This window comes from Sinocyclocheilus rhinocerous, unplaced genomic scaffold, assembly GCF_001515625.1.
Source record: "Sinocyclocheilus rhinocerous isolate Xijiao unplaced genomic scaffold, SAMN03320098_v1.1 scaffold28, whole genome shotgun sequence".
In the NCBI taxonomy this organism is placed as follows: domain Eukaryota; kingdom Metazoa; phylum Chordata; class Actinopteri; order Cypriniformes; family Cyprinidae; genus Sinocyclocheilus; species Sinocyclocheilus rhinocerous.
Window position 1 is genome coordinate 1,790,867 of NW_015652416.1, and position 19,306 is coordinate 1,810,172.

Here is a 19,306-nt window from a genome sequence, read left to right on the forward strand (position 1 = left end):
ATCTGAACCTTTATGTACTAGCATCTCTGTGTAACTTGATCAACCTATTCTCCATCTGTTCTCTTTGATACCTTCTGCCCCCTTTGAGAGCTTTGCCTGAGGTACATTTTGGAGTTAGTTGTCACATATTCTTTTCCCATTCTTTAAACTATTATCTTTGTGCTAAAAAAAAAAGAACTAATAGAGGGACTATTATATATAGTTTAACCAAGTTGCACTTAAACCAATTTCAAATGAGCTACTGGGATGAAATTACTATCATAGGCCTACACAGAGGCGGACAAAGTACACAACTGCTGGTCAAATATTACTCCATTACAAGTAAAAGTTGTAAAGACAGATTTTTACTTAAGTAAAAGTACAGAAGTACTTGCTTTTAAAAGTACTTAAGTACCAAAAGTAAATTTCCTTTGTCAATGCACTGTTTTATTATTGTTGTATGTAATACTTGCAATACCTCTGAAATAACTTACAATACTGAATACACTGACTAGCTTGTAGTATATTTGATATAAAGAGCTTTTAGAATGTTAAAAACCTATGGGGAAAAAACAAAACAAAAAATTACTGATAAACTGTCTGAAAAAAGAAAGTCACGGTTTAGAGAAGAAAAAAACCACCCACTGATTTTCAAAGCTGCTAACGACTTTCTACTTCGAGGACCTTGATAGAAATGTAGTGGAGTGAAAAGTACAATATTTGTCTTTCAAATGTAGTGAAGTTAAAGTCATAAGTTTCCAGAAAAAAATAATACTCAAGTACAGATACTCAAAAAGTGTTCTTAAGTACAATACTCAAGTAAATGTACTTAGTTACTGTCCGCCTACATGATCTTCTGAGGTGACAGATGTTATTCTAAGACTGGGTTACAGATGATGTTGTACAACATATTCTATAACTCAAGAAATAATAGCTTATGATAATCAGCAGCCATTAATCAGCATCTCTTCACTATTCTTCACTAAAATGCATATGAATATGAATTCAATGGTTACTGAAATGTTTAAAATGTTGCGTCATAAATGTATGAGGTGAAATGACCCTGCATAGACATTGGGGGTATATAGGCCAGGGACTAAGACACCCAACCCCCCATTCCCTCCTCCCAGGCTCCAGCCGTTGCTAAGAGATGAATAACGGACCGACTAGTATCCTGGATATAATACACAAGCCTACATTAACCGCCATTATGTATAGATCACATGACCCCGAATCTGAATAGCAGCACTCAGGGGAGGATGCAGCTGCCCCAGCAGGGAGTGAGGGGAAGGCCCATCCTTTTTAACACCAACTCTTCCATCTGGCCCTATTTACCGGTAGTTACCCCAATTCCACATTCTGATTCTGTCATCATCAACAGAGCATCTATCTGTCTATCTATCTATCTATCTATCTATCTATCTATCTCATCTTATACTTGAATTTAAAACATTGTATTGCAATTGATGAATGCAAAATTCTTACTTTAGCCTATATTACAGTTTGGTTAAAACCAGTTCATTCCTAAATGTCCTTTCCCCCCTCTTCTCTCTCTTTCTCTTCCCTTTCCTTGTTTTCATGCATGAGCTTTCATTTGACTGTTTATAGTCTGGTTGCTAACAACAGTTCAGCAGTGAAGACAATAAGCCTATAGGTCTCATATAGCTCCTCAGACATGTTTAGAATAATAACGCTTACATATTCCTTAGGAATTCACTGTAGTCTTAAATTATATAAACATTTGTGTTCATAATATATAATGTTATGTATATATTTGATAACTTTTAACTTTTCTTTATATATATATATATATATATATAAAGATATATTTGTGTGTGTGTGTGTATGTATGTCTGCATGTATATGAGCAATGAACATTCTTGCATGTTAGCCCTTTCATTTTGCAATTTTGTATGCTTAATGCCAGATCAATCAACTGCTCAAAAACAGATTACATCCCTGTAGTTTTTTTCAGCATAATCTCTGATTATGCTCACTGCAGTGCACAACCCATTAAGACAAGGCCCAAAAATCAATATTGTCAGTGGCGCAGGCCTAAAACAGACTACAGCTATCCTGCAGGTACAAGCGGTTACAACAGGAAGAGAACAAGATATAACAAATACTGATATGCAAAGTGGTATGCAAAGTCTGAAGGACATGATGCGATTATCTTATAATTTAGATTCAGAGCTTCCCTTCTGCCTTAACTACTTCCAGATGTTATCTACTATCTACACTTGAGACATTTTGACATCTGAAAAATAGATTTTGAATAAATGAATTAGACAGATTAAAAAAAATAAAAATAAAAAGGCGCAACACCTGTTATTATAAAATACTACTTTAAAAATTTGGAGGTTTCTTTTAAATGAGCAATGCTATATATATTCGTAAAGCACTGCAAGCATTTAGATGGGCAAACTTGGCCCTTCCAGGCCACTTTCCTGCAGAGATTTGATCCAACCCTGATAAAACTCACCTGCCTGTAGCTTTCTAGTAGTCTTGAAGACAATGATTAGCTGGTTCAGGTGTGTTTGACTAGAGTTGGAGCTAAACTCTGAAGGAAAGTGACCTGGAAGGGCCAAGTTTGCCCACCCCTGATTTAGATGATGTAAAAAAGTCCATTACTCATTTAATATGGGTTACAGACTGACATTAAGTACACAGTCAATGGCAGAATACCAAAAAGGTTGTGTGGTTTATATTTAAAGTTTGCTCACCACTGGCAACTGCACACAGACCTGTCCCTCCCATCCTATTCTCATAGCAGCAGCTGTGAAAATTCCCAACAGTATTCCAGCCAGTAGGACACTTCCGTTGGAATACTAAGCTTGAATCATTTGAGATTTTTGCTATGTTGTAAACAAGCACACTTGTGATTGGATAAACAATATGCGATTCTATGAAAGTCTGGTTATTTTAGTTAAAGGTTATTATTTAAACATGTAAGCTAAGGAAACAGGAGTCTGAAAGACTCAACAAACTGCCTAAAATACCAGAGCTGACTTGGGGAAGTAAGTAGGAGTCTCAAACCAATCGTTGTGCTCAGACATCCAGACCCTGCAATTAGGAATGTGCAGTCACGGGTATGTTTAAACACACACAAACAGGCTTCCAGTTTGGCAGAAACCCGGTTACACATGTGAACAGCTCACTGACACTGACAGAGCAGGAAAAAAAAAAGAGTCAAGTCGTTCACGTGACAAACACGATGACATCATTTCAACAAAATCTAGGACACAGAGGGAGGAGAGAGATAGCAAGGAGGACAGTGGGAGGGGGGTTCATGGTACCATGCAACACTATAGGCCCAGTCTGATAGCATCTACTGTGTGATTGTATCTGCATTCAGATATTTTATACTTTAAAGCGCAGTGTTCACAAACTCAACACTGTAAAAAAAATGTCAGGTATCCTAAAAGTGTGCTTCATGTGGCCCCTGATGACAAAAACAGTTGAACCCGGTTTTAGCTGGTTTGTGCTGGTGTCTCAAACCAGCTACAATTATTCAGTATTAGTCACAAATTTGACCTCAGCTATACTTAATGACTGAATCAGCTTCATGTAATTTTATTTTGTCAGAGTCGCAGGCTATGCTGTTCAGTAGTAAATGGCACTACTGTGTAGGCCTACATCATACTCAATTTCATTATATCATTTACAATATATCTACAGTAAACTACAGAAAACCTCAGGCCATTTTCATATAATCATTGATTACAGGTTCAATAACACATTGGAGAGAAATGAAAGGTTAAATTAATGCAGTTTTTAGGAAATACAAGTGTATTTCCTACAGTTCCTGTGATATTTTTTCATTCAGCACTTCTAATGCTTAAAGGGATAGTTCACCCAAAAATGAAAATTCTGTCATTAATTACTCACCCTCATGTTGTTCAAAATCCGTAGGACCTCCGTTCATCTTCAGGAACACAAATTAAGATATTTTTGATGCATTCTGAGATAGGGCTGTGCGATATAACGATATATATATATCAGATGGACGAAATAAAAAGTATATCGTTTCATATTATGCTCTATCGTTTATTTCGTGGTGTCACAAAATACATTGTTTACGGTAATATGTTTTCATCATTTGGATGACTGCGATCTTACACGCCACCACCGTGTGAAGGGGAGACAGAAGCAGGTGGAGATCAAACGACCAGCCAGGACAAAACGAGGAGCTAGCCATCTGTAGCATGGATACGCGGTTTTTAGCACTGCAGTTTTAAAACAACCGATTTTAAGCCGTTGAAACACAAACAACAGAGCTATATGCGTGCGCCGTCTCTGTTTCTGTGTGAGAGGAGCGCGCATTTTTTTGCCACTTTATTGGCTTTGAAAGAGTACATAAACACACTTATATGCGTCAGAATCCCAGTCTTTGCAAGTATCATTATAAACACATTGATTTAGGTCTTAAGAGAGAGTAAACAGCTGAAAAAGAAAACGCATATATAACAGTATATTGGATCCAGAGCTGTCTAATATTCGTCCTGTCTGCCATTCATATTAATCAAACAACAGTGAGATTTTCTCTCACTGCTCTTGATTAAATCACTTTTGTAACTTTAATAAGAAGAAATTAAAAAATAATGATATATTTATATATATGTATAGAATACATAATACACTTGTTAATTCTATCGATCTATCTATCTATAGATAGATAGATAGATAGATACAATTAACTGAAGACTAATTAATTTACACAATGTATGTAGCGTTTCTTAGTTATTGTAGTTTTTTGTCCTATTGCTTGCAATTAGTTTCTTATCCTTATTTCATCACTGACTGTTTATTTATCTTCAGTGAGCTTGAGGTTTTTTTAAAAGGCTTGTATTAGTTTGATATTGACATTGGTGACAAGGATTATGAAAATTCTATGGTATCAAAGATTTTAATATCATAAAAAACCTTTTTAAAAGAAAAAAATAACTATATTGTGATATATATCGTTATCGTGATATAAAATGAGTCATATCGTGATATAAGATTTTGGTCATATCGCCCACCCCTATTCTGAGAGCTCTCTGACCCTCCCAGTACCTACATGAAGTGGGGGCCCCATGCAGGCAAAATTAATCAGTGAGACCCTTCTAAAAGATATATATTTTTTGAATGTATCTTTGTTACCTAGTGATATAATTATACAACATATGAAATGTGGACAAAACACATCTAACAGTATATAATGCACAAAACAAGACGCGCGCTCTCTCACTCGGATGTGCACGCTCAAACCTGTGCACTCAAATCTATAAAATTGTCTTCTCTCCTGAAATGAATGTTGCCAGAAGCCCATCAACCACCAGACTTTCATGACTGACTGATGAAATAACAGAGTACCTTTAAATTACGGATCTATCTTTGTTAGCATTTTCAAGCTGATTTTGGTCAGTGAATTCTCGTTATTTATTTTATTATTTAGCCTAATAGTTATTTGAATTAAGTGCCTATTTGTTTTTGTTAATGTATCTTTGTTACCTAGTGATATAATTATACAACATATGAAATGTGGACAAAACACATCTAACAGTAGCCTATATAATGCACAAAACAGGACGCGCGCTCTCTCTCACTCGGATGTGCACGCTCAAACCTGTGCACTCAAATCTATAAAATTGTCTTCTCTCCTGAAATGAATGTTGCCAGAAGCCCATCAACCACCAGACTTCCATGACTGACTGATGAAATAACAGAGTACCTTTCAATTACGGATCCATCTTTGTTAGCATTTTCAAGCTGATTTTGGTCAGTGAATTCTCGTTATTTATTTTATTATTTAGCCTAATAGTTATTTGAATTAAGTGCCTAAATAGGTATTTATTGAATTAATTTATGTATATCAGCAAGTGAACGAGTTTGCGGCGAAGCTCATGAAAAGAATGGTTTGTTTAGTTGTGTATTTGTAGTCTGTGCGTTTCTCTTCGCGAGACACGAATAATATATTTTGTGTAGCCTAATGAATTCAAGCACAATATCGAACGGAGAAAAAAATATTTATCATTTTTAATTAATTAGGCTGTAAAAATGGGAATGTTAAAATATTTAAGGCACAGTTGTTGCATGACAACTATAGCCCGTTATCATTTGCTCATGGAAACAATGATAAATAAAATGTTTTATATTTGGTTTGGAGTGGAATAGAGTGTGGGCAGAAACATAAATTGGTGCCTATGCTTACCGTTGCCCTGTTTCCTCTTTTCCTCCTCTTTTTTCGATTCAGGCTGCCTGATAGATTTGTCCTCTTTTTTATGTTTAACGTGCGTGTTTATGTGTGTGTGCGCCAACTTTTTCAGTTCATTCCTAAATTGCGCAAGCTCAAAAACGCTCGGGTCCCGCGTTCTGCTCTGCTCCAGATCATGCATTTTCTTATCTACAGCACCGCGAGGACGCGCTGCACCTATTTTAAAAAGGCGGCAGAGGAGGCAAAAGCATAACCAGTGTATCGAGAGAGGGGTCCCACAGGGTGAATGGAGTAGAGCCCTGCATTTCAGCCCGGGCCCAACGGGCCCCGACTTTTTTACGCCCCTTCGGGCCAATTTTCACGTCATAGTTCAGACGCGGGCCTCGGGCCTGTTTTAGGCTTCTCCTTATTTTTATATTTTAGACATCCATCAATTAGTGATGACAAAATTGCCGCGCTGGTGGAAACAAGACTAGACCGTGCTACCGCGACTATAAGAGCTGCTCACGGTGTTTATTGTCCCGCCAGCAGCAGCATGTAGCCTATGGTGCGTGCAGTCAGCGCAGCTGAACAGTTCTCCGTTCATATGCACGCAATAGGCTTAAGCTCGCCGCAAAGCATCGGCAAAAGTAATTACCATAAATGTGTCAGGGGGAAAGAGGAAGGAGATATTTGAATTATTTACTAATAAATAGTTCTGAGTCGGTGTCACAAGGATGAAGTTGCCGATCCTGACTCGCCACCTCTTCATTAGACGAGACTTTAGAGAGAAGTGCATCTTTACGGATTATGATTATGATAATGAAAGAGTTTTTGTTTTCGATTTGTTTTAGGTAGTAATTTAAAGCTTTCTATAGATATATTTATCATGTCTGTGAGGCATGTATTCGCTGAGTTTCGGTTCATTTTTGTGAAGCGCTCAAGACTAGACGGCAGAAAGCACATCATGTTTGTTTTCTTTATTTTATAAAAGCACAACGTTTTGTTGATATTGTGAGTGCACACAAATAAAAGTAGACCCTTTTGTTTCGTGTGTTTTGATTGCTTGCGTGAAAGGAAACGTGTACAAACGTAAAGATGACAACAGGTTTCAATATCCATCACATTATGGGATGAATACCAAAACGACAAATAAAGAGACATCAGATGTGCATTGCACTGATTTATATCGGTCACTACCGGCTGCGTTTGATCTCCCTTCCTCGTTTCGACGTCAGGCTCTTTCTAGCTCCTCCTCCTCTTCATCCTCAACTGACTGCCTCAATCTTGGACAGTGTACTCACAGTATACTCCCAACAATAAAGAAATTTCCTGCCTGTTGATATTCGCCTCATCGCTCCATCCCCTCCAGAACAATGGTGAGTAGAATATTTTTTCTTTGCTTTTCAAATTAACGACGTGCCAAAGGTTCTTGGCCATAAATGTGCGTGTCCTTCAATCCTTGTCTGTTATTTTTTCAAAGCAGCTCGAGCTGCTTTTCTTGGTCATTCAGCGCGCGTCCTTTGCTTAAAATGGAGGTAAACTCGCGACATTGCAACAACGTAACGCCGCGAAAGATTTTTTTTAACAAGTAATCTTAGGTATTGTAATGCACAGAATGATACATTTAAAAATACTATTCGTACTACATGCATTCAGTTTATAAATGCCTTTGCAAACGCCTACAGGATTATATTCATCCATCCATCAATCCATTCATTCATTCACCCATCCATAACGGTGCCTTCAGAATATGTTTGAAAATATGCGTTGTTTTTCAAATGCTTTTATAAATGACACGATCGTGAGTTTTTAATGATGCACATTATTACACAGTGAAACATTTCACATCAATTACATTTAGTAGTACACCTGTTTTGAAGGTGCATCTCCAAAACCACCTTACATGAAATATTTTTTGACATATGCATGTGAAATTATGAGCCCGGTCTCATGAAAATGCGTATAGTACGCCAAATAAAAACGAAAACTCGTGGTATTGATACGCAAAAATGGACTTTGGCGTGCATATGATACGAAATTTGTTGGCGTGCATGTGATACGCATATACCCCACAACCCTAAACCTACCCGTCGCGTAGCATATACACGCCAAAGTCCATTTTTGCGTATCAATACCACGAGTTTTCGTTTTTATTTGGCCTACTATTTATACGCACTTTCATGAGATCGGGTTGGAAATTATAGCCAAAATAGTATGCATTATCTCTATCTCAGATATTAGGCTATATATACACGATATAATAATATAATATTAATATTAAATAAAAAATGGCAGCTTAATTAAAATCACAATGTATTATAGTTAATAAACGTGACTTAATATCTTAAAAAAAAAATGCACAGATGGATTTTTTTTGTCACAAGCTCTCTGTCATCAGAGATTGACATAGAATGTTCTTGAAATTTGCATCCACCCCTCCTCCCATCCACATGAGAAGTAAACTGGGTGGGGACTGCAGCTGTCTGCAGAAGCTCATGTCTGGCCTGTGCAGCAGATGATTGGATTTCTATTCCTGTTCTGTTCCAGCTGTTATTGTCTCCATTGAGATTTTACATTAAATGCTTTCATGCATTTCATTATTTTGCAAAATTAGTTTTTATTCAATTTCTGGGACCTGTCTTTTTTCATCACGCTGTCTCTTAGGGAACAGTGCATCTAAATATTAGTGGTGACCAAATATGAAAATAAAGAAAAATGTTAATTTAAAAACCCATATTCATCAAGCAACATTCTGGATTCCCTTCAAATGGTGTTACAGCCATTGAGAAAATTCAGTTTCTGCTTCTAAAAACCTACTTAAAATAAATATTGTTCCTTTATTGAAATCCATAGTCTTATGTAGACCGTTGAGATGACATAAATGGGAAAAGGTGGATTTCTGTCAACATTTTTATTGTTCTCTTTCAACGGCTAGTCAGGCACGGTCTGGCAAGCCTGTACTATGTGGGTGGGGCATCTGCCTTGTTCCCATTCTGCTGCCTCATTCCCTTTGAATAAAGAGAACTGACTGCTTTCTTTGTTCTTCCTTTTTGGTAACCTACTAAATCTTTATCATGCCAGTTCACTTCTTGTATGTCTGTCCTTAAGATAAATATCATTTTGCAGGTGTTTACAATGCATTTATGATTCCAAAGAAAGACTTTTAGACGTTTATGGTACATTTCTGAAGCAATGTCAGTTTTGTGTCTATTGTTATACCCAAAATATTAAACACATGCAAATGTTAACAGAATGATGGTGCAAAAGAAGCCTTTGTGTATGTTTTGAGAGCCAACAACCTAATAAAAAAGATTTTCCCATTCCTTTGCACAGCGTGAGTGCATCTCTATCCACGTTGGTCAAGCTGGAGTCCAGATCGGCAATGCCTGCTGGGAACTCTATTGTCTTGAACACGGCATCCAGCCAGATGGGCAGATGCCCAGCGACAAGACCATTGGAGGAGGTGATGACTCCTTCAACACCTTCTTCAGTGAGACCGGAGCTGGAAAGCACGTCCCCAGGGCTGTGTTTGTAGACCTGGAGCCCACTGTCATTGGTAAGAGGATGGGACTTAATTTTAGTGATGATAATTCTGTATGTCAAAGCGCTCCGTTCGCTATACATTGACCATCTTTCCAGATGAGGTGCGCACTGGTACATACCGTCAGCTGTTTCACCCTGAGCAGCTCATCACTGGAAAGGAAGATGCTGCCAATAACTACGCCCGTGGTCACTACACTATTGGAAAGGAAATTATTGACCTGGTGCTGGACAGGATTCGCAAACTGGTAGGTAGTTGTAAATAAATGAACATAAAATGAATTATATATTATGTTGGGTTAATTTCCAAACTGTTTCTTTTCAGGCTGACCAGTGCACAGGTCTCCAGGGTTTCCTGGTGTTCCACAGCTTTGGTGGTGGAACCGGTTCTGGCTTCACCTCTCTGCTGATGGAGCGTCTGTCTGTGGACTATGGCAAGAAGTCCAAGCTGGAGTTCTCCATCTACCCCGCTCCTCAGATCTCCACCGCTGTGGTAGAGCCTTACAACTCCATCCTGACCACCCACACTACCCTAGAGCACTCTGACTGCGCCTTCATGGTAGACAATGAGGCCATTTACGATATCTGCCGTAGGAACCTCGACATTGAGCGTCCGACTTACACCAACCTCAACAGGCTGATCAGTCAGATTGTGTCCTCCATCACAGCCTCCCTCAGGTTTGATGGTGCCCTCAATGTCGATCTCACCGAGTTCCAGACCAACTTGGTGCCCTATCCTCGTATCCACTTCCCATTGGCTACCTATGCCCCAGTGATCTCCGCAGAGAAGGCTTACCATGAGCAGCTCTCTGTGTCTGAAATCACTAATGCTTGCTTCGAGCCAGCCAATCAGATGGTGAAATGCGATCCGCGTCACGGCAAGTACATGGCTTGCTGCCTGCTGTACCGTGGTGACGTGGTGCCCAAAGACGTGAACGCCGCAATCGCCACCATCAAGACCAAGCGCACCATCCAGTTTGTGGACTGGTGTCCCACTGGTTTCAAGGTTGGCATCAACTACCAGCCTCCCACTGTGGTTCCAGGTGGTGATCTGGCTAAAGTGCAGAGGGCCGTGTGCATGCTGAGCAACACCACAGCTATTGCTGAGGCCTGGGCTCGTCTCGATCATAAGTTCGATCTGATGTACGCCAAGCGTGCCTTTGTGCACTGGTATGTGGGTGAGGGTATGGAGGAGGGCGAGTTCTCAGAGGCCAGAGAGGACATGGCTGCCCTGGAGAAAGATTATGAGGAGGTCGGCGTTGATTCTGTTGAGGGTGAGGGAGAAGAGGAGGGCGAGGAGTATTAAAATGTTCACTAAAAACAGTAGACCGGTAATTTACACACGATATACATGAGGTATCAAGTGTAAAGTCTACTCCTAAATGTTAGACACATTCTTGATAAGTTGTTATTTGTGGAATTTATTTGCCAAATTTTGACTGAATAAATTGATGGTGATGTAAAAAAAAATCTGTCTGTGTGCAGTTCTTTAAAAATCTTTCTTGTGGATGTTAATATAAGCTGACGGTTTTAAGTAATTCCAGGCATTCAAGAGAAGTAATCTGCTGACTAACCAGTTTCCACAGGTCAACTGATGGCCTTTGACAGGTTTGGCTTCCAACCACTTCGGCTGAAGGAAAAGTAGATTAGTAGTCACTCAGCAGTCGGTATTTAGGGCATTATTGTTTTTTAGGGAGGTGCAAATGAGTTACAGCAGTGGTATGCTAGAGAAATTAACAATTGTGCTTTGTTTTTTTATTGCTGAAGAGTGTTTCTTCTCCTGCGTTCTACTGTACAGACGTGAATTTACTTTTGCTTCAGCCTGAGGTTTATTCATTACACTTTTTGGTGTGAAAGGGCTTTTATATAAATAGAACTTCTTATATTAAAAACAAATCAAGCCCTGCTTATATTTAAAAAGTAACACAAAAGTAATATAACGCATTACTTTCCATAAAAAAGTAACGTAATTAGTTACTTTTTTTAGGGAGTAATGCAATATTGTAATGCATTACTTTTAAAAGTAACTTTCCCCAACACTGTATATATAATCCAGAAAATCTGCCACCAATGTCTAAGATGAAAAAAGGCCAGAAAGTAATAGCAGCTTTTGTGATATTTTATTCAATTGCTTGAAAAATGCTTGTTGGCCAATTTTTTTTTCTTCAAATTAAAATTACAGTACAGAATTCTATGTAATGTAATTAAAAACATGCCTTTGTAGAAAAAGGATTTGGGTTCAAATATGTGTATAAAAGTATACAAAATCTCAATTCAAATATTTAAAGAGTAAAAAAAAAGGGTTAGATGCTTTTACGCTATTCAACATAGTGCTAATGTAACTTTAAATTTGAATTTTGAAGGTTTTAAAGGAAAATTTACACTACTCCTTTTTTCTGATCTACCGTCTGCTGTTTCATCAGGCTCCAGAAGAGCACTGGCATTGAGCTCATGCCAGTGTCTTTGGATTGGCATGCAGCAGCATCCTCAGTCAGCCTTTGATACCCTTTAAGACGCCTAGAAAGTTGCAAAACCAAGGCCAGTTAGTGCTTTCCAACCAGTTTTACCAGTTAATGTTCACAATAATTTGATTACTGATTAAACTTTAGGAAATCTAGAGGAGCAGGTTGAAAAATTAATTATAATTCATGAATAATTCATGCCAGCTGACTAAATCAGTGCATGGATATTATGCTGTATTGGAATGACTTACTTATATGCAAAAGCCACAGCACCTATTGCTGATATGATGGTCAGGATGGACAAAAGGGCAGCGGCACCTGCAGATGTCAACCTGGAACCTTCTAAATGTTGCAGAGAAATAGAGACATGTAAGATGAATGAACAGCACTGCTATCATTTTGGAGCACCATGCTTTATGTTTCAACCGTAAATAAATGAACTCACCTATGTTAATATTAACCCTAGCATTTGTGAATTCCAAACTGACATCATTTGTCATTGACACGTTGACACAGAAGATCCCAGAGTCATTGAAGTAGTGTCGAAGGATAAGTTGGCAGTCTGAGGAGGGGCTAACAGCATTGCAGATGGTCGTAACTGGCACATGGCAATCAGCATCTGATACTACAGTGCACACTTCAGTGGGGAGGCTAGAAAGAGGAGGTAAGGTCGTGAATTCTCCATCAGGCTGTATTCTGTGGTTCCAGCTAAATTTTTTTTGCCAGATCTCACCTTCCTTGGCAGGAAACAGTGAAATCAACAGCATTCTGCTCCATTTCTGTTAGCAGAAAACCATCAGGTACAGCCACCTGGACGATCTGCACACTCTCAATGCCCTCTGAGAACACAAACTTACATTACTCTTCAATATAAAACATAAAATTGAATGCTGTTGAAGGGAGGAATCTCACCAATAATCTCAATATTAGCTGAGAAGGATCCATAGCGGTAAATCACGCAGTCATTTGTGTTTGGAGCCGGACGCTTTATTATGGATACATGGGCCTGGTTTTCAATGTAGTCTTCCTCCGCCGTCGCCTCCCTGTCAGCGGCTGGTGTTTCGGAAATGTGTGTTTAAATTTATATTAATATATTATTTTTGTATTATATATATATATATATATATACACACACACACAGTATTCATGTTTTCTGGTTTTGTTTTTAATAATATATAAAGTTAATTAACATTTTTACATAAATGCATTTACATAGTATATAATTTATATGAATTATATTAACTGACATTCAAAATATCTCGTAACTGCAACTCACCAGTTGCCCTCAGTGTTGTCTTTGTTGCAGTATTCATGGTTTCAGACATCTCAGATGCAGATCTAAGATCAAAGACCTTCTCAAGGCTGGATCTTGTTGGAACTCCATTTGTAGGTGCTGGTTGAATAGTTTTCATTGTAGATGCAGGTGTGGATTTCTGAATGGGAGCTGAAGACTTACTAGTAGCATGATCTGTTGAATCATGAAGTAAATGATAAGTACTGTGACTTCTACTCTGGCTGGAATTAGCTTTGATTGTTTTCTATGTCATGCTCTCTAATATTTCACACAGGCATAGCCAAATAAACAGTCAAATGTTGTTAGAGAGATTTTTTATTTTTCTTGCCCCATTGGCAGATATTTTTACTTGTTTTAAGCAAAAACGATAAAAATTTGGATATTGTTTTTCAGAAAACAAGACATAATATCTTAAGTCATTTTACTTGTCAAGTAAATGCATCCTGATTCAAGAATTTGTAGATATTTATACTAGAAAACAAGACAAAAATACTCAGTAGACCCCTCCCTCCTTAAAGGGATAGTTCACCCAAAAATGAAAATTCTGTCATTAATTACTCACCCTCATGTCGTTCCAAACCCCGTAAAATCTTCGTTCATCTTCGGAACACAATTTAAGATATTTTTGACGAAATCTGAGAGCTTTCAGACCCTCCCATAGACAACAAGGGTCCATACACGATCAAGACACAGGAAAGTACCAAGATGATCGACAAATTAGTCCATGTGATATCAGTGGTTCAACTGTAATGTTACGACGCTACGAGAATACTTTTTTGCGCAAAGAAAACAAAAATAACGACTTTATTCCACATTTTCGTCTCTACTGCGTCACTTGTGAACACATACGTATGGCGCTACTGGGCCCGAGTATAAACAAGGCAACGTCAATGTTCAACGTCAACACGCTCGCGTCATGGTACTGCCATGAACGCGCGTCCACAAGTGACGCAGTAGAGCGCAAAAAACTATTCTTGTAGCGTCGTAACATTACAGTTGAACCACTGATGTCACATGGGACTACTTTGTCGATCATCTTGGTACTTTCCTGTGTCTTGATCGTGTAAGGACCCTTGTTGTCTATGGGAGGGTCTGAAAGCTCTCAGATTTCATCAAAAATATCTTAAATTGTGTTCCGAAGATGAACGAAGATCTTACGGGTTTGGAACGACATGAGGGTGAGTAATTAATGACAGAATTTTTGGGTGAACTATCCCTTTAAATATGTGTTTTAAAATTGCAAAAAAATAAAATAAAAATAAATGTTAATTCTAGTAATAAGGCAACTTTTGTACTATTTTCACAACTGTAACCAGCCAAACCATGCAGTGCACCTGCAGTGATGCGTTCATTCAGGCGGATGGGGCTCTCAGAGGTGAGGGTGTTGGTGGTGGGACGGGCCTCAGTGGGAATGTTTGGTGGAGTGGCACAAGATGAATCCGGAATAGCTGCTTGTACGACAACTTGGGGCTTGAAAGCTCCAGCTGCAATGTAGGTATGTGTGACGGTGAGTTCCCTGGAGATGACAGTGCCACTGCCATCCCCGAAGTTCCAGTTAAAAGTCACGTCTGATTTGCTCAGGTATTGGCTGGGGTCGTGAAGGGTGATGCTGAAGGCCACTGCTCTGTTCTGGATGAATTTCCGATCACCTTCATCTTTGTCATTCACCTGCGTTAGGGAAACCGCAAAGGGAATCTGGTCTAGAAACACAGGGATTAAATATATTGCATTACTTAAACCGTAAAACCATAACTTGTTATTAAAAGATTAACATTGAGTTATGCTTACCGGTGATACTGAACTGTGTGGATGCATATCCAATAGGGATGAATTTCTCTTTTTGCCTGTAGTGATAAATGACAACATCCATCATGTAAGAGCCAAGAGGAACGTCATCAGTTCCGATGGTTAATGATGAGGAAGGGCCGTCGCACACCTGCCAGTATTTACCTGTCAAACACAATAGAGGATTGTCAGGAACGTTAGATAACTGCATATAACAGTACAGTAAGTGCTTCTTTCCTTACCCCAGGTTTTCCACACAAGCACATATGGAGGTTGCTTGTCCCCTTGTCTAGAAAGGAGAGGAGAATTAGGGAACACAGCGTTCCATTCATCTACAGAGTTCTCCTCAGGATAGACAGGCTCATCCTTGTGGAACTGTGTGCCTAAATTAGAAAAGTTGCCATATTTGTGCATTATGTTTAAGCTAAATACAACTACATTTGCCGGTCATAGTGCTGGCAGCAGAATGTAAATAGATTTCATCTTTGTAATAGAGTGAGATGAAGATGACAGAAACATACCATTTATTGTGCAGTTTTTGGCCCAAACAACTTGTCCATCTGGCAGGACCTTCTGGTTGTGAGGGAACACAATGTCAATGGTGAAGGTGATTTTGGCACCAGTCAAAGTGGGTGCATCATTTCCCACATCAAACTTCAGTTGACCACCTGTAGAAATGTACATTTATGCTTTTTTAATGTACTGATGCTTTTATCCATACTCTACACACACAAATAAAGGGTAGTGATGCCATAGAAGAACCATTTTGGGTTCCTCGAAGAACCTTTCAGTGAACGGTTTTTAAAAGAACCTGTGTGAAGTGTGGAGAGCATTTGAATAATCTGAAGAACCTTTTTTTTTAGCATATAAAGAACCTTTTGTACAATGGAAAGGTTTCATGGATGCTAATGATTCTTCATGGAACCATATGCAAATAAAGAACATTTAGTTTTAAGTTTTGGGTTACCCAAAGAACCTTTCAGTGATCTTAAAAGAACAATTTTTCTTAGTGTGAAGAACATTTTAATAATCTAAAGAATCTTTTCTGACTAAGGATTTTTTTTTTTTGTCCAAGGATGTTAAAGGTTCTTCATGGAACCAAAGAAGCCAATAGAACAACATTATTTTAAGAGTGTACATCAAATTATTCATCAAAAATAATTAATATGAATTAATTAATTCATAAAAAAAACTAATCAAAGTGTATTCAAGATAAAAAAAAATTGATCGGGTCATGCACTCCCTTTAAATCAAACCCATGACTTTGAGCTACAGAAATGCTACTGAAAAAAGTGAGCTAAGACTACAGTTGAAAATATTACTTTTTTTTTTTACATGTTGATGCAAACATACAGTGTAGAAAATCTGGCTCTTTCTTTCCTTCTTTCATGACTGCATTTTATTACCTGTCCAGCTGTTTTTCTAGCGTGGGTCTCCATCTTTCCACACTGGAAACCGTTTTGTATTCCATGTCTGATATTGATTGAATCTGGATTTCGAGTTGCTTCTGTCGACTTGTCCTTATGCAGAGGAAAATAAAGGGAAATTGAAATAAAATTATTTAGCGAAAACGGTAAATTTGAGAGTAAAGGCACTGGAATTTTCCACAAACTTTGAAGTCTACAATTGGTGAAGGGATTGAGAGGCGGGGCATGTGACCGGATCAAACGTTCAGCACGCTTTCTGCAGTGTTACCCCAAATCCTGTGCATGTGATGGTCAGCTGTCCATGTGACCATACTTTCGCTTTACTGCATAAAGCAGGGGCTTGCTTTTAGAGCACATAGGTTAAACATAACTCAAAATCAGAATGCAATGCTACAATTATGAACGGTTGAAACTCAGTCAAAACCATTGCATTATGGGTATTAAAACCATTACAGTAATGCACTTGGTCTATGTTGTATTTTTTTCAAGTTATATAATGTATTATTTCTTATTTGATCTGATTAGCTAACGCATGTTACGACTGATCTTGGAAATTCCCAGACATTCTCGTGCATGTGCCACATTGTTACTGAACTTTGAATGACTATAAGGAGGTCAAGGAGATCAGGACATTGTCATGCATCATTAAATCTGCCTGAGGGTTTAGGAATTTTAGTAGTGCAGGTTTTAGCTGAAATAATAAACTATTATCGTTAACGGACTTTCCTGACATCCAGTGTTCTTTTGAATGCAGTTAAAAGAACTCTGCACTAAGCATAATATATGTTTAGTGAAATGCAATATACAAGAATATGATGCTGTGGCTATTGGATACAGTTATTATTAGGCTACATAACACAATAAATATATAATATTGAAACATTTACTTACTTGTTAAAGCCACAGACAAACAGGTCAGTATCAGTATTCTTGAAAGTAGCTTCATTGTGTCACTTTGTTGTTGGCACCTTAACGACTTCCAGCCTCAGAAGCATCGCTCTTTATATAGACGCGTCCTACATCTGGGGCTGAAAGCTCCTCCCGTCACTTAAGACCATGCATGCGTGCACACACATAAATGTGTAATATTCTGTTGATGCTGCGCAAGAGAGTTATCAGATTAAGATTCGATTAATTATTAATTATACTATTTGATTAAACTAATTTATTAATTGGCCTGATTAGTCATGTGCAGTTTGTAGAGCCTGATTTTTAGTTAAAATATCCAAAGAACCATAGACATTTTAAAACAATTAAAAATGGAAAAAATATATATAAAAAGTATATAATAATTCTGAACCGTAGTGCTGCAAATAACCACTGAATCACTTCTTTATTGATGTTTTTAATAGTGTAAAATGGTTGATTTGCCATCTTTTTTTTACTTTGTGGGTCACATTGAGATTACAAACTCTTTTCCAGGCTGAGCTTATTTTAATGAGGAACGTAGTTAGAGAGAATGCTTACATCAGTGGACCTGTGTGTGGCTGGACATCTGACGCTTTTGAAAGCTTTGTTTCTTAATTGGGTCAGTGGCCATAAGCATCTTATGTTTTTTTTTGTTGCTACATCTTAACATTTTTAATAGCCTAACAAATGCATTTTGAGATTTGGTCCTAAAAATAAACATGAATGCTAATTTTGAGATGTGAGTGAAAAACAATGTTATATGCAAATGGAGGGAAATTGTGCTGGATATACTGTAGACGGCTGGTATAGTATCAGAGTCATGCGAGACCAAGGATGGCTGACTCCAAGAACAATAGAGTCTGTTCAGGTCCGAGTGCTCATTCACTAAATACTGCAAGAAGTATCTACATTTTGTGAATACTAATGCAGAGAGGTTAACGGGTTCGTTTTTGCACTGTAGTTCGGTGAATTACTTTGATATATGAGTAATATATGTTTTTTTGCATTTGACTAAGGATGGGGGGAAATGCTCTTAATTATCAAAAGTAATTGCACAATGCAAAACATCTTAATCGCACATTAATTTTGCTTCATTACTTTTACGCAAAATATAATTTACTATTTTTTCTTTTGATTTTGGGGTGAAATCTGCTTTATGGCTTACTCTAATTCAGGCAACGTTCCATATTAAGGCGTCAATAAAACAATAAGTTACACATTACGGCTAGACAAAAATGTCTGGAATGGAAAGTTAATTAGGATTACGGCAGCTCTTGTGACTTTTTGGTTTACCCAGATTTTTGGCTTTTCGGCATCCTTACAAAAACTAATCCGATTTTCAGAATTGTTCTAAGTAGCCACATTTAACATTCCTTGTTTATTCTTGTATCTCTTTATTCCAGCACTGAATTCAAAGGCAAACCATGAAGGTGTTGAATCCGTGTATCATTCGATCATTCGTTTTTTGATTTAATATTGAAAACATCAGGTGGAAGCAAAACTGGTCAACTTGTCGTATAAAAATCTGAAAAGTGAATTTACTGCAAGAAGCATGAGTAGAACGTCTGTCACATTATTACAATTTACACTGCAATCGGTAAGAAAAACACCCACAAGTATGTCTCTCATAAAACATTATTTTACATCAACCACATTTATAAAAAGGAACCGAGTTCACGAAAATGCAAACCTGACAAGAAACACCCCGACAATTCAATTCAAAACCTGAGAG

At 37.9% G+C, this 19,306-nt stretch overlaps 2 protein-coding genes across 2 annotated transcripts; one reads left to right on the forward strand and one right to left on the reverse strand.

The window, feature by feature from the left end:
* Positions 1-7,418: 7,418 nt before the first annotated feature.
* LOC107715010 (tubulin alpha chain) lies at positions 7,419-11,167 on the forward strand. Its single transcript, XM_016521032.1, has 4 exons — positions 7,419-7,533; positions 9,491-9,713; positions 9,797-9,945; positions 10,023-11,167. The coding sequence occupies exons 1-4, from the start codon at positions 7,531-7,533 to the stop codon at positions 11,001-11,003; spliced, it is 1,356 nt and encodes a 451-aa protein (XP_016376518.1). The 5' UTR covers positions 7,419-7,530; the 3' UTR covers positions 11,004-11,167.
* A 688-nt stretch (positions 11,168-11,855) lies between these two features.
* LOC107715011 (melanocyte protein PMEL-like) lies at positions 11,856-17,633 on the reverse strand. Its single transcript, XM_016521033.1, is given in 12 exon segments — positions 11,856-12,214; positions 12,411-12,501; positions 12,605-12,810; positions 12,893-12,998; positions 13,072-13,212; positions 13,436-13,627; positions 14,788-15,153; positions 15,242-15,403; positions 15,481-15,621; positions 15,760-15,906; positions 16,645-16,758; positions 17,557-17,633. Coding segments are annotated over 12 exon segments (1,860 nt in total). The 5' UTR covers positions 17,612-17,633; the 3' UTR covers positions 11,856-12,075.
* Positions 17,634-19,306: the final 1,673 nt, after the last annotated feature.

What these genes read in the sequence shown, in the direction of transcription:
- LOC107715010 (XM_016521032.1), top strand. An exon ending in CCTGGAGCCCACTGTCATTG is followed by an intron (nt 9,714 to 9,796) that starts GTAAGAGGATGG and finishes CCATCTTTCCAG; the next exon opens with ATGAGGTGCGCACTGGTACA. An exon ending in TGGACAGGATTCGCAAACTG is followed by an intron (nt 9,946 to 10,022) that starts GTAGGTAGTTGT and finishes GTTTCTTTTCAG; the next exon opens with GCTGACCAGTGCACAGGTCT.